The sequence below is a fragment of the Lepeophtheirus salmonis genome, chromosome 7 (assembly GCF_016086655.4).
Source record: "Lepeophtheirus salmonis chromosome 7, UVic_Lsal_1.4, whole genome shotgun sequence".
NCBI lineage: Eukaryota > Metazoa > Arthropoda > Copepoda > Siphonostomatoida > Caligidae > Lepeophtheirus > Lepeophtheirus salmonis.
In genome coordinates, this window is record NC_052137.2 from 14,362,068 (window position 1) to 14,378,555 (window position 16,488).

A 16,488-nucleotide genomic window follows, 5' to 3' on the forward strand; every position below is an offset into this window, starting at 1 on the left:
ACTTATTGGAGCTTTTGTCCCTGCGTTCACACGACAATCATATTTTCAAAGATAAACTGGAGGCCGAAGTCAAAAAATTTGGTTCAGCTGGGGCAGGTTTTCCCAAATGGACTTCACCTGACATCCAAAATGAGCTGATAGAGATTATAGCATCCAAAGTGACGGAAAATATAATTGAATATGTCAAGACTTGTGCCGGCGATGATGACTACTCGTTCTCTGAGATTGTTGATGAGACATCAGATATGTCAAACACGGAGCAATTCAGTCTGTCACTGGGATATCTGACGAGTGAAGGCATCAAGAAAGAGAGCTTCCTCAAGTTTGTAAAAGTTACCCAGACTGACGGCAAATATTTGTTTGAGAAGCTACACGAGGCTGTCAAGGATCTCGGCCTTAACCCCACCCGCACTGACTCCCTGGCCGCGGACGGTGCCTCCAACATATCCGGCATCAAGAAGGGTCCTGCCACGATGTGGAAGGAAGCAGCCCCACTGTGTGTCTACATCCACTGCTACGCCCATGTCCTCAATCTTGTAGTCAAGGATCTTCTCTCAGATATAACCCTGTAAGGAAATACAATGAGGACATTGAAGGGTCACCAAAGAGGTCAGCAGGAGGACTCAATTGATTTGGAATTCAAGGAGGCGAAGATTCCAAGGAGAATAACGTGGAAAGGAACAACTGAATCCTACTTCCGTGAAACACATTTCGATGTTGCAATCAATAAGATTGTATTAGAGCTTGAGAGGAGATTTGCCACCGACGATACAAACATCACAATGGATCTCATTGCAATCGTCAATGACAGTGAAGTGGAGACCTGTGTCATTGAGCGTGTCGCCAAGCACTACAGACTTGAACTCGAGCAGCTCCAGTCAGCCCATGCAATCCTCCAGCAATTCAAGGTTAATATTATAATGTTTCATTTTGCATTATATGTTTAAAATTTATGTTTCTCTAGGCAGATATTGACACAGAAGACATGGTTTCGTCACAAATTGCTGCGAACTTAATAAGCTCGGGAGTGTTCCGCCTGATGCCGGAGCTATACAAGGTGATCGTTATCCTGGCCTCAATGCCCATCAGCAGTTGTGAGGCAGAGCGGTCATTCTCCTGTCTCAGAAGGCTCAAGAACCACATGAGGACCACCATGGACCAGGAGAGGCTCTCCTCCCTCACCCTCTTGAACATGGACAGGGTGATGGTGGACAAGGGGCTCCATGAAGACATGGACAGTTTGATTGACACCTTTGCGTCAAGGAAAGAGAGGAAAAACTTCTTCTTCTAATCATGATAATGAACACATGCATTTTTTTTTCATTTTTTTCAAACACATCACCACGTATACATGCGAGTTAAGAACATCAAGACTTGTGAACATAATTTATTTTCTGTCGATGTAACCGTTTCATGGTATATTGTAATCTCGTTCATTATCTTCATCCGTTATTATTTAAAAAATATTTAAGGAGGTTTAAATTGTTTGACTTAATTGTATAGTTCAAAAATTTTCTCTCGTTCTTGCACCGTGCATTTTATACTCCATTATCCTCCTTCCTTTATGAATAGGTTGGCATTGACTTTCCGTCTAGAGTTTTTCCTTTTCATTTTATTTTTCCCAATGTTTGCCTGAAGAAAAAAATGGTCAGACAGTCCATTGGACGATATTCTTGCAAGATTTAATCTATGCTGTAGCATTTGCCTTGTTTAAATATCCCACATTTACCACTGAAAATCAACCGTTCACCCTTGTAAAGCGGACCGAAAAATCTTCCTGACATACGGCACTGATTGTAATATATTCTTATAGTTCTTTATTATGGAACTTCTTCCCTTGTCCCTGTTCTATCCTTCACCCCCCCATGTATACATATATATATTTGGTACTCTAATACTAAAGTACTCTGCTAGGGGTAACATATATATATATACAAAATCCCCTTTTTTTACGTCTTACATTTACAATTTTTTTTTTTTAAATACAAATATAAACAATCTTTCAACAAACTTTCTTCCTTCAAAACTCCACCTTTCGTACTTGTGCCAGAGTTCTGACGTATGTTTGCTTTCCTATTCTTACGCTCACCTTTCCCCAATTTCTCTTTTCGATGTATCCCTCTCTGTTTAGGTCTGGTACCTTTACGATATCTCCTCTCTCCAAGTTCATTTTTCGAACCACTCGATGATGTTTATTATAATAATTTTCACTGGCTGTTCCTCATCATCCGGCTTCCTTATAATCCTTGGCACCTTTGTTCTGACCTCCCAATTAAAAAATAGCTGAGCAGGTGATTTTCCATTTTGCAATGGAGCCGACCTGTACGCCAGTAACTCGTCTTCTACATCTCCATTTTTTTTCAAAAAGTTATTTACGGTTTGCATGCCTCTTTCAGCTAGCCCATTCTGGTGTGGCTGTTTTGGACATGAGAAAATCTGATTAAACACCCTCTCCCTTGCAAAGTCCGAAAACTCCCGACTCGTAAAACATGGCCCATTTTCTGTAACCAACGTCTAAGGAATACCATGTCTAGCAAATACTGAATTCAGTAATCCTACTATTGATGTGGACCTTTGGCTCTTAAGCTCTTCCATTTCGATGTATCTACTGTAATAGTCCACTATTATAAGATAGTCTTTTCTTTGAAACATAAATAAATCACAAGCAACAAGTTTCCATGGTCTTGATGGCCGCTCACTACGTATCAAAGGTATAAAATCCGTACACTTTCTACATGAATATATTGTCTGTTTTATTTCTCGATTCAACTCCAGCCAGAATACGGACTCCTTCGCCCTTAAATTTGTTTTACTTATGCCCAAATGTCCTTCATGCAACCGATGTAGTATATTACACCGTAATTCCAAAGGTATTACTATTCTCTCTCTGTAAACAACTAAATTACCCCAACGAAAAATGTTATCACGATATTGATAAAACAGTCTAATTTCCTCTGGAATTTGGATAATATTTTCAGGCCGCCCTTTCTCTACATATTCTAAAACTTTCCGCAGCACCCGATCTTCCATAGTCAATCTTGCTATTTCAACTAAACGCTTGTCAGATGCTGGTATGTCATCGATTATTCCTATATTAATATCAGCTTCAATCCTTTTGTCTGACGAAGGATGACTATCCTTTGAAGCATCCTTCCCTCTTCTACTCAAAAAATCCGCTATATGTTGCGTTTCTCCCAGGATGTACCTAATATCCTAATCGTACCTCTGCATACGTAGCTGAAGTCTCTGCATTCTTAGAGGCAAATCAGGTAATGGTCTACTTCCCAACATACACTCTAAAGGCTTATGATCCGTCAACAACAACTTTTTCAATGATACTATCATTTTCTAATTTTTGTATATCCTCTCTTACTAAATCATACACAGGTATTGGAACTTTTCTTGCCACCGATTTAGCCCATGGGATTGCTTCTTTCCTTCCTTAGTTCTATTTTATATTCCCCCAGAATACTCAGAAATTCCAAATTATCAATAGTTTTTTTAAATTAATTTTAACCCCATAATTTCGCTATATCCCAGTAGTGGTCTCTTTACATTTCCAAAAATTACTCTTCCCTTTAGTTTCCTTTCTCCACATTTAAACTCAATCCACGATCCGCCTTCCATTTCTATTAGATTCCCATCTGGACCTCTTGCTGGTCTTACCTTTTCTATTGTTTTTACTTTCAGTGTAGCCACCTTTACTTTGACAGGTATCCTATTGGGCAACATGGTAATGTACCATGCTGTACCACACTCTTCCTCCTCAATGGTATCTAGAAAAAACTGCGGAGAAGGGTTTATCTCTTGAATATCTGGTGTTTCATCCACCACCTCCTCTACTCTTCTCTTTTCCTCCTGGTTTCTCCAGCACATCCTTGCGTAGTGTCCCACCTTTTCAGACTTTCGACGCTTTGTCTTAAATTTTGAGCTGGGCATTCTGTTCGTTTTTGCTGTTCCTTAGCTCCACACCATCTAAAAAGCTCTCTTTTCTCTCTGTAACTTTTTGTCTTATCCATTTTTAGACTGTCCATCTCCTGGGACATGCACCTCATTGACCTTAATTGTTTTTTTTTTTTTTCTTATAAAGTCTCATTTCCTTTAGGCATAGATCTAAGGTCAGTTCTGCCCTAGACAGCAGTGTCTTTTTTAATCTTCTTGCGAGTCCAGTATAGAAAATACCAATTTGTCTCTCAAGTTTATCTCCCGCTGGGACGTAAATTCACAATTGGCAGACATTTGCCTAATCCGCGAATAGAAATCCTCCCATCCTTCTGATTCTCCTTTTCCTACGGACCAGAACATATAGGACTCAAATATCACATTCTTTTTTGGACTAAAATATTCCTCGAACTTTCCCATGACCACCTTGTACTTAAATTTATCGGTGTCTGATATTTCAAAATCTATATATATCTCCAACGCCTCCTGTCCTACTGTTGAAAGAAATATCGATGCCTTCACAGAATCTCCAATATCTTGAAAACAGTTCATATAGGTATCAAACTTCATTTTCAACTGTTCCCAATTATAGGGCATATCCCCTCTCACTACCAGAGGAGCTGAAGGTGGTATTATTGGGTTGTATAGCCCCATTTGGTGTCAAGGTATACGTCACTGCTTCCTCCTCCATTATCCAGGATACTTTATTCCACTTCTGACACCATGTAATATATTCTTATAGTTCTTTATTATGGGTCTTGTTCCCTTGTTTCTGTTCTATCCTTCACCCCCCCCCATCTACTTATGCTCCGTTTTCATAAGGACAGAAATACAATTTCTTATTGATCCCTTGTCGTTTATATAGTATATTTATTGGCCATTTTATTATTTCTATGAAGTGATTTTGGGTATCATACACAAATAAAAATATATTAATTAATAAGCATAATATATTAAGTCCGCTCAAGAAATCCTGAGTGCGTTCCCCCTTAGCTACTAATTTTTTGAGCGTGCTCTCGCTCCCACTAGTTTTTTAAAAGCAATGAGCACTCCGCCGCTCATTTTCTCGCACGTTTAGGAGTATTTGAATTTGACAACTCCTTATGATTACAATTAAATGCCTGAAATTTAGATATGTATATTATTTATTCCAAAAAATGAGGAAAAATAAGGTACAAGAATAAATGAACTTTAAAGATATTAAATTTGTATTTAAAAAGAAAACAAATCTATAAAAACTCTGACACCTATCCTTAAATAATTGACCCCCCTTTAGAAAATACTTTCTCAACGGTAGCTGAGGACAGCAATGTATAAATCAGACGGTAATATCTGTGCTTGATTAGATCTCACAACTGATAGAATTCACATTACCACATACACATCAGATAATATTAAGTATTAATGGGTTTTGATTCCCAAACGGTATGTCTTGGGGCAAGTTCAAGTATGCCGTACGATTTGTGATAACCATACATGATTTGAAAATAGCTTACAATAATCCAAATAATTGATTTGATTAAAATAGGTGTGTCAAGAAATTTTTATTTGTCGTTTGGTGTGCCTTGGGCACAAAAACTTTGAGAATCACTTTCTTAGGGGACGTGTAATTATGTGGTTTTTTGCACTATCATCCAGTTAAGCCCGATCATTAGTTTGAGCTTGAACACTGTATCCTCAAGTTTTTAAACTTATGCTTACGTGAAATTTTGAGATCTTATTTCAATTTACTATATAAAAATTTAAGAAAATCCTCGTAGGGAAAATTCGTTTAAAAAAAAAAAAATTGTTTTCCAACCTAATCTCCACACAAGAAGGAGCTCTATGTCTCTGAGCGAAGTGATGTCTGAGTCTTCTTAGAGTGGCAAGCTACACAAAAGACAAACTCGTCAACCAAAGAAAGCAGAGAGACTTATCATCCTTCATCTGCATCTTTTCCATTGAAACTCCTTCCAAAGTCTATTCTATTTCCTCTCCTAGTATTCTTAGAAAACTATTTTATTGATTTGAATCCCTAAATGGCATTGATGTGCATAACAAACAAACAACTCATATATATGATACTGAGTGCATTTTAAGGCTGCATTATTTCTGTAATCCTATACACTTCATCCTCACTTCTAATTCCATTATTACTTGTGAGTCTCTTCTGTCATTGGAAAAAGTAGAATTTATGTGGTCCTCTTTTTTAGAAATCTTTATTTGTAAAGCCGCAAAATATATTCAACTCTCCTACTACCTACATATGTATATGCATAAATAGTTCATGGGAACTCTTACATGATTAATATGTTAATTAATTATAGTTGATCTTATAAATTTAGAATGTTATAGTGGTTATAATATGAATTTCGTTGAACATATTTTAAAATTTAGTGAGTCGAAAGTCATTTTCTGAATTACAATATCACTTATCATTATATTTAATATCACTCGATTGTGAGGATTTAGGATCTCCACTAGGATAAATAAATTATGGATTATACTAAATGCTTACGATGTAACAAAACTGTATAAACAATTATTTCATTATTCATTGACACTAAATAACAGAATATGTTCCTTGATAATTTTAAAGGATACTAATATGACATTAACAATTAAAATTATTTTATTATTTATCAATTGTAAATAATGGTGTATTGCAAATATGTATTTATTTGTGGGCTTCATTGATTTAATTTTATATTTTTATTTTCTCTTAATTGTTTAGCCATATAATATATTCGATAACTTATTAGTTTACTACGATTTACAATTATGTATTTCTAAATATATAGGTACGTAAATTTTTGTTGACTACTCTCATTGGTCTAAGGTATATTATGGTTTTATAAGGTTTGTTGATCCTTAAGGTAAGTATTCATAGTTTTCATAGATATTAATATAAATATAAGTTAATTATTAATTTTTTTATACTTTTTGGTCCTAAATTTGCCTTTGTGTGCTGTAAATGAGTTTTAGTTATATTTAGTAAATTTATTCACATAATTTGTGTTGCCTTACAATGAATTAAGGCTGGATTTTAAAATTATTACTTTACAATCATATAGAACAGGTGCAATGTGTAGCAAAAGTGACGTCATTAAATTTTCCTTCCTCTGTTTATAATGAAAAAAATACAATCGTAGAATTTCCTTGCTGCCTCTCCCTTATATATTAAATTAAGCCTTAGTGGACAGCAGCCTACATACGTCATGAGGGTAAATCATAAAGTGACGTCATCTGTGATATTTTTAAAATCAAAAATATTCAATTTTTATTACTATAATATGTTTTATTTTCTTTTTAAATAATGATGGAATTATGCTCTTGCCTCAGTTTATGCTTATTCGTTAATCCATAAGTATTTACTAGTCGTCTAATGACAATTATAACGCACAAGGGATTAGCAATGGGGTGCCAGCAATCTAATAAAAAAAATTATACCGATAGATGACACATCATACTTGGGCCTTGTTCATATAATTGAAAGAAAGAAAAACTACAGTGAACGGCATTTACATAGGCAGTAATTACTAATGCTGCTCAGCAGCAAAAATGTTAAAAATCGAAATAGTAGAATTTGATCCCCTAATTCCAAATATGGTCGCGGTTTTATTTTATCATCTTCAAGGCCTTCCAAAAAGGATATAAAGTTGTTTTTTTTTGCAATGTTTAACTCAGCAGCTTGTAGTTGAAAATATAAACAGATGATATTAATATATTTCATAGCCTAACGCTAAACAATTTTAAAAATGTATTTATTATCTTTAGAACTAGAGTTATCTTTGTTTAAAGTTGAAAACGGGTTTTTTTTCAGAGGCTCATACCTCCAAAATATGATAAATCTGGAAAGTGTAAAAATATCTCATTTGATAGCTGAAAGTCTTAACTATAATTTAACAAAGTTTCCATTAAGATAACCCTCTATATCTTTGTAATATTTCGGGGATACCCCTCATTTTTGAATGATCTTATAAGATCAATTTTATTAATTGACGAAAAGGCTTGGAAAAAAGTGGGGGATCTCAAACATTTTGTTGCATAAATTGAAATAATTAATTAAATGCGGGCTTTCGTCACAGGAGGAATACATGATTTGTCAAATTAAGCAATTGTCTTCAATTCCGATGATTTTTTCCAATTTACCATTGGAATCAGATAAGGAATCTGAACTACTGATCTTCCAAAATCCTAATTTAATATCATATGATTGGAGACGCTCAATCAGAAGTAATGTTCTCCCATGAGTCCTAGCACTTCGTTTTACGAGTTCTCGCTTGAGGTCCATCATTATCCAACCAGAATAATTTTGATCCATAATATATCAAATAAAGGATAACTTCAGTTTTATTTTTAATAGTAATACTTATTTAAGTGATTACTATTTACTTCTTCTGTAGGTATAATAGTAGAGTTGTTCATTTATGGCAGTATTTTTGAAAAAAATTCAAAATGAATATTGACTACATAAGGAAACTTGGTGTAGTGTTCCTAAAATACTATAGATACGACCGAAGAAAGAGTTTTCAATAATGACTACTTTATTAGGGGTACAAGCATACACTATCTAAATATATTTCTAAGGAACTAAAAGATAAAATAGGTACATACTCATAGAATAATAAAAGATCCATACAAGTAAGAATTATAAGTAAAATGAACATAAAAGATCAAAAGATTCCCTACGTCAACTTAAGGTATTAAAAAAATAAGGATGACAAATAACAGTTCATACGTAATTATTGACATGCCATATAGAAAATTTTAGTTAAATTTCAAATAGTTTCAAGCATTCTCAAAAAATGATTAATTTTTACTTTTTTTTTGTCATTTGCATCGAAATAAACAATGGTTTTGAGCATTTTATCGTTAAGGATAATAATGATATATCTATTTTCTGTTTCATAATATTGTTTAAACTATATTTCTTAACTAAAGATTTATTTTTTGAGGTTCCACTTTTCGAAACATCTGCTTAATAGGTAAGATATTGAAAATAAGTATTTGAATTCTTACGTTTCAAAATCCTATTATAAGGAAGAATATCAATGCTTCTGGAACTATGCAAATATTTTTTCTATGTTAATGAAACGTTGGAGAGGGTGTTTTTTATACCTAAGAACAACTTTTAAAAAATAAGAGCTATTAACAAATTAAATATATCACAAAATTTATTACAATCTACTGTAAAGGAAAGATTAATAAGATAGTATTCACACTTTCTTGATGAATATATTATACTTATGATATGTGCATTCAGTTTTCTTTGGCCCGAGTATGGCACCCCATCTCTTGGATTCTTTTGAATCACATTTTTTATTTCTCACACCCCATTTATCTATTCGAATCTTTGTTTTGTTTTTCTTATTAAGCTAATTCTTTTACCTATTTTGTCTCTTGTTCGAATTCATAAAAAGTGAAATTTTGTTGGTGTATGCAATTTTATGCATTGTAATTTTGGGGCATGATTTTATCATTTTTCCAAATGAAAACAACAATTTAATGTGTTTATTGAATACACATTACATATTTTGATTAAAAATATCCAAGGGAAAATTAATTTTACCCCAAAAAAATAACAAAGACGTATAAATCTCATTTATCTATATATTAAGGCAACATTAACTAACTCCGAAATAAAGACATGAAACGAAAATTGAACTAAATGTGAAGACAACATATGAAATTAATACTTAACAGGTGTTATTTTTTTTAATCACCTAGCTAACATATTAACAGGTTATGGATTCTAGGTACATGTGACATGGAATAATCACTCATGCAGCATAACTTTTTTTTCTTCTCTATTTCCCTTCCAAATCTATAGAATCCCATGGTTGTTTACATAATAAACGTTACTTAATCATTCCCCAAATGACTATTTTACTATATGTATTATTTAGATATCAATTTGTAAATACATTACTTTATTGTGAATTAATCATAGATACTATGGATAAGATATATTTTTATCTCAATAACAGCAACATAATTCAATAATTTATAGAGAAATAAAAGATAAAAATAATGAAAAACAGCCCACACATCAATACAAGAGATGGGAGATAAATAAGAATATTTTTTTTGATATCGTCTTATTTTGTCTATCAAAAAAAAACCTCTAAAAATATATAACATTAAGATTGTACAACGTATTAATAATAAATGTAACATTTGTATAAATAAAATGTCTGTTTATTGTGGGTTTTTTTAAAGGTTATTCGACTAGTAAGTGTTGGTATTTCATCGGAGCGAGATTTTGTAGATGAAAATTAGTTAGAATTAATTTCTGCGGAATTAAAGATAAACATGACGAAAAATGAAATCTTTACATTCTCATGATAATTATGCACAATTTAATCAATATATATTTATAATGGGTATTAGTTTAATACAATACAATTTGTGCAGATATAAATTAATATAATTACAAAGAATTAATAATAAATGCATTTGCGATACGACACTTATTTATAATAATTGAAAATGTGTTTCCATAATAAAAAGTCTAACAATCACACAGTATCAAACAAATACAATAAAAATCAACAGATTTTGTAATTAATTATTATTTTCTAGAGCAATTGAAGCATTGTCCTTTGCCAATAAAAAAAAATCAAGCAGTAAATTCTTTGGAAATTGATTTGCGCAGATAATAAATAATAAAATCATTGATAAAAACGAAATATATATATATTTTTTTAAATACGTACTTTATACACAAGACCCCATTTGATTCAGTAATAAATAACAAAGAATTAAATATAATTAGTTATTTAACAAGTTATCATGTATTTAATAATGATATATATACATATGAAGGTATATCAATTGAAAATTTGAATGATGTAATAAGTATAGGTAAAGCTACAGTATTTTCAGCAAAGTATTTACCTATTGTATTACTGAATGTATTTATTTATTAGTTCAATAAATAAATAATAGTAAACTTAAATATTTGCAGTTATTCTCGTCAAGCCAACACAATAAATCAAAGTATCACAGTTGTTCCTTTAGGTATTTAACTATAACAAAAAATATATACTAATTTAATAATTACTAACAAGTATCTTGGTAATAACTGTATGTACAGAAAGAAAATAAATATAAAAACATGAGGATTTGGGATAAGCTAATATACCTCATTTAATTCTGGCCTAATACCTTAACAGTTACATATCAACATGAACCATATTATAATCTTGTAAATATTATATTCACTCGTATCACAATTCAAAATATGTTAAAATAGCAACCTTAAAATTAAAAATGCGAATTGGTTTCTTCATAAGCCCGATAATTAGAATTTATGCCCTTCACTGGTAGGGGATGAGCTTCTGTATTTAGGACCCAATGATCCAAGGAAACTAAAGAATCATCACTAAACAATAGGTACAAATACTGAAAAAGAAAAACATCATAAAATCAAATTAAAAATGTAATAAGATCAAATTAAATTATTCACGAATTCATTATTTGTATACCTTCAAGGTTTCCGCCAGGAAAAAGCTCTGCTGAACGTCATCCTTTGCTCCGTTATCCTGATATACGTTTTTTACACCGGAATATCCCCCACTTGACCTACAATTTTTTTCAATTGCCTAAAAAAATAATAATAATAAGATAGAAGGATAAATACGATTGATCTCCCACCTCAATAGCCTCCCAACCCCATTGGCGGTATTTTTCATCATGTGTCAATCGCCACATCACAAAATATGATTCAAAAGTTTCAGGTCTCAGGATGTAATATCTTTCATTCTGTTTTAAAGCTCTTGCCTCAGCGCCATCAGTAAAGCGAAAAGCCTCTGGTCCAAGTTTTGTTGAGGTTCGGTCATAAGATTCGTGACAAGTATTGGTAATTCCAGCACCAATATTCATCCATCTCTCAGAATTAGCATCTTTTTCCTCTTTTGCTGCAAGAGCATACATGCCACCTGATTGGAAAAATAAAATTACACACAAAAAAATAAATAAAAAATAACCTAAGTGCAATCACCTCCAAAGCATGCCAAGTGATCCATTTTATGTTCAAGTCTACCATATTTAAATTCAGCAATATAAGTTAGTCCTCCAGATGATATCTTTATTAATTTATTTTCTATATCCAAAGCAGCTTCATCAAAAAGTTCCTTGGCCTCAATATCCACTTTACCCGATCGAAGCCACTCTTTCAAAAGATACTCGTAAAAAGAATCGCCTAAAGCTCCAACAGAAGTGTGCTGTTGTCCCCATTTACCAGTTTTAGGATTAATATAGTTCGGATATAATTGTTTCGATCGTGGAGCTTTCTTGATTGAGTCCCTAACCCTTTTTACCGCATTTACATACTTTGGATCTCCAGTAATATCAGACAAATAAGCAAACTCCATATGAAGCGTCCCGATTTCAGATAGAATACTGGCTCCACCACTTGCCCAACCAAAATTTTTTGACATCTAATTTGCAATAAAGACAGTATTTAATTTTAATTCAGTATGAAATATTACTAACTATATTCATATTTCGTTAAAACAATTCTTAAAAAAAAAAAAATATCCTACTGGTATTATCCAATCAGTCAGTATATATATTTGTTGTTTAGAAAAAAATTTATCAGCCAAATATTCAGAAAAGATTACTTATATATTCAACGATTATCAATAAAAAAACTTACTCCGGTTCTCATATTAATTAAAGAATGTGGAATCCCCGTTGGAGTATTAAAAGCAGGCATAAGTTTGTCTGCTATATGAACAGCTTTTTCTTTATATAATGAGTCTCCAGTAAAGGCGTAGATACTCAACATACCTCCAACATATCGAATATTTGTTTCAAATACGGAAATATCACCAATCTAAAAAAACGACAGATGTTATACATATATTGAATTCAACTAGAAATTGTACCATTTTATCAAAATCCAAATTTTCTTCAACCCACATGCGTCCTTTTTTATATTCATCCATCAGTCCCATGATATATAGAGTATCTAACCCATCTACGATTGACGCTCCCATCGGAGATGAACCAAATACTGATGCACTATGCCCTCTTCTTGATATGGGGCGCAATTCGTTGGATCCCCAGGCATATTTGGCGTAGTTGTCCCAAGCATGCTTCATCATCTAATCAGAGAGATTACAGAAAAATTAAAAAAAATATTTGAATATGCACTATGAGAGATGGCCACGAACATTTCTAACAAAATCTCTTTTATCTTTTACAGTCATATCTTCCCCAGATCCAGGTTCAATAACGGATAGATCGCCAACTTCTTTAAATTTCTTAAGATGTAGTTCTTTGGGTTGAATGACAGCGTCCGGTATCTCAGGTTTATTCTCCAAGACTTTGGGCTTTATAAGAACGTTCTTACTGTCGTCATCTTTATCAATTTGAGCCATGAGTCTATCACGGTCAGAGTTGACAACGTCGGGTTTGTCAATAACCGGAGGAATCAAAAAGTCTCTACCAGAAGCTTGAAACTTTTTATACACTCTGTAGACCTACTCAAGCCAATGCATACAAGAGAAAAATAATTATTGACATGCTCATATAATTGAGTATTTAATAATTATCCTTAATACCTTATTGTTCATCCGATCAGGAATAAAAAAAACAGTTCCAAAGCAAATCAGAATAAATGCCCCAAAAACGAGGCCGATAACCATCTTTTCTATTGATCGGAAGGACATTTTTAACTTTCCAACAGACCGAAAGACTTGATGATGACAAAATATTGATATATTTAATATATTAATACAAAACAATGATGACGAAAATGATTATTGTAAGTACTTCTTCCTCATAAAAAGGGAAAATTAGGGGAGACAGGAAGGTTATCAAATGCTATAGCAATTAGGTTAACGAATTCATCATTGGTCAACTTTTAGAACTTATTAGTATCAGTGGCGTCGCTATCTTATCATATACAGTGGCGTCGCTAGCCCCTTTTTAGGTAGTTCAAGACCTCTAAAAATGTATCATATATATGGTGTGTGCAAGTTACAACCTGTATAGGAAAATTGTACAAGGTTCAATTTCATAGCCTTTACATGCATTATTTAATTACAACATTGATCATTCTACTTAGCAACTATAAATCAATACTTTCATTTTATTTTGATTTATTCAAATTATAAGGCTATTATGTATTTATGAGTAATATAAACCTGGACATTTGAACTTTATTATGTACTAGAGAGTACTTAAATTTGAGTGATCTGTATCAAAATAGTCAAAATTACAGCATAAATGAATAAATTTATCTTTCAAGGAATATTAAATTATTGCATTATCCTTATCCAAAGTACTTTACATCCTTCATTTTAAATGGTTATTCTCATTTTTTTGGTTGCAGCTTATAACATTTCTTATACAAGCTGCAACTTGTACACTACATTTATACAAAATTTACCTTATTTATATAAATAATTATATTACGGTATTGCTAATTTTTAAAGCTAAGCCCCAAAATAATTAAGGCTAGCACTGCCTCCGACTATTCTCCTTCTGCTTTGAAAATGTTTACTCCTGGAATAACTTTGTCATCAATGGATTTATGTTACTACAATTTGTTAATTTCTTTATATGTTAAAGTCTTCACTCACAACTACTATCGATATATTTGATGGAAAAATTATAAAATATAAAAATGAGGCGAAAACTATGGAAGAGTGGGATTAAAAAAAAATTGAGGTTGACAACCTAGCACGGTCTTCCTTACTGTAGTAAGGTGACATAATAATCTTTCTTTAAAAATTTCTCTCTCGTGACGTCACATTGTTTATTTTCCAGTATGCCTTTCTGCAACGTATTAAATTTAAAAAAGGAAACAATTGGCTACCTCGATGCATATTCTTGTGTTGTCATTATAATTATTTAAATTATTAAATAGTAGATTTCAATTATCATAATAATTTTCTATGTTGCCTAATAAAAAAAGAGATATTATAGCTGATCTTAGCCATAGACGATAGAATTTTTTTAAACATATTACTGCTTTTTTTTCGTTATTGATATTAAAAAAGATTATAATCTACGCATAGAAATAAAAAATTTTGCTTCAGATCTACGGTTTAATCAATGAATTTATTAACACCTGGTATATCACGTAACCTTTTGTTGAGATACTATCAACATTCAAACTATGACTTCTGTAAATATCTGGACTAGTACCATATTTACTGCATAACCTCGCGGGTAACATTAAAAGGAAAAAATAGAATGGCAGGTTCTTGGTCAGTATGTACAATTTATAATATTCTTCAGTACATCATTGTTTCCCTTATTTTTATAAGTCACGTGGCATAATGTGTATCTTAACCAAATCATCAAAATTTTAATACTTTAAGTAAAATATTAACATTTATCAATTTATAAAGATACTTTTTCACTGATTGTTTCGACATATGAATGATATATAAGGTCCATTTTTGTGGAACATCGGGAAAAATAGAACTATGCCTCATTTCCCTATGGACCCTTCCAAATTGCCGATATCATTTGTCGTTGAATCTTTATTTCAAGTTTTGTTGGAACATTGGGAATAAAGACAATGTAGAACTATGAAACCATACTCCACAAAATCCATGTAAATCGATGTAGACAATAGGGAAAGGTTTCTGTTTAATTTACAATGATGAAATAATATGTATTTTAAAAATTAGACATAATTAGTCTATTTAAGTATCTCAACTTTATAGTCATAGCTTTATTTCGCCGTATTTAAGCACTTACCCGAAAACTCCTATTGAGATATTTATTATAGCAGCATGTACAAACTCTTTCATAGGATTATTTAGAAATCTTTATTGAAGATTACATGTCATGCACAGGTCTTAGTATATATTTTAATAGAAAATTGTTATTATTTTTGTATAAAATTTCCATGATTTCTATTATTTGGTAGAGATACTGTGATGCCACGCGGCTTATTTGTATTAATAAATAATAATAAAAGAGACAATGATATACATATATTGAAGAATAAAATATATTCAATTGTACACATTGACATGATCAGTGCCTTAGAATAATTGAGTGTTTGGAACAGCATACCTTCTATCATGGACATTTCTAGCTAGATACGTCCATACCTCTATTCTATTACCCTGGTTTTATTTTTAGACTTTTCCTTTTTTGAATATCCCACTGAAGAGAAGAGAAGTTTTCAAAAATATAATTATTATTTATTGATTGTTATTAGTTATAATAATTAATAGTATAACAATACGTGAATAATTTAAGACGCAATGGCTAATTATTGTCATAGGTGGGAACTTTATAGGGAAAGACTTGACTTGGACTCCATAGTTTAATTATAAAATAGTCTTATATATTATTACATTAATTAACATCTTAGAACTCGAATAAACAAATTAGTAGGTTAACAAAGCTCCATATGATAAAAATCTTGTCTAACTAAGCTAACTTTGTCTTCCAGATCTTGAATGAACATCTTCTTAAAATTAAAACACTAAAATATATTAGAGTTATCTAATAAGGAGTTAATTAGATCTCAAAATAATAACTAAATAGGACCTCGAGTGGACAAAAAAAAGTTTGTGCGCACCAAGACAT

General features: G+C 32.0%; 1 protein-coding gene across 1 annotated transcript; it reads right to left on the minus strand.

Annotated features, from left to right (window-relative positions):
• Positions 1 to 9,825: 9,825 nt before the first annotated feature.
• Positions 9,826 to 13,736, minus strand: alpha-Man-Ia (alpha-Mannosidase class I a). The gene is made up of 8 exons (XM_040716429.2): positions 13,494 to 13,736; positions 13,104 to 13,412; positions 12,816 to 13,034; positions 12,584 to 12,763; positions 11,927 to 12,365; positions 11,581 to 11,864; positions 11,412 to 11,528; positions 9,826 to 11,328 (listed from the first exon to the last, which is right to left on the minus strand). Exons 1-8 carry the CDS (start codon positions 13,599 to 13,601, stop codon positions 11,191 to 11,193), a joined length of 1,794 nt encoding a protein of 597 aa, XP_040572363.1. The 5' UTR covers positions 13,602 to 13,736; the 3' UTR covers positions 9,826 to 11,190.
• Positions 13,737 to 16,488: the final 2,752 nt, after the last annotated feature.

Bases quoted from the DNA above. Each gene is read 5' to 3' on its own strand.
- alpha-Man-Ia (XM_040716429.2), bottom strand. From the start codon at position 13,601: ATGTCCTTCCGATCAATAGAAAAGATGGTTATCGGCCTCGTTTTTGGG. The intron at 13,413-13,493 runs GTATTAAGGATA...TGGCTTGAGTAG, and splicing joins CTGATCGGATGAACAATAAG to GTCTACAGAGTGTATAAAAA. The intron at 11,529-11,580 runs GTGGGAGATCAA...TTATTTTTTTAG, and splicing joins GGGGTTGGGAGGCTATTGAG to GCAATTGAAAAAAATTGTAG.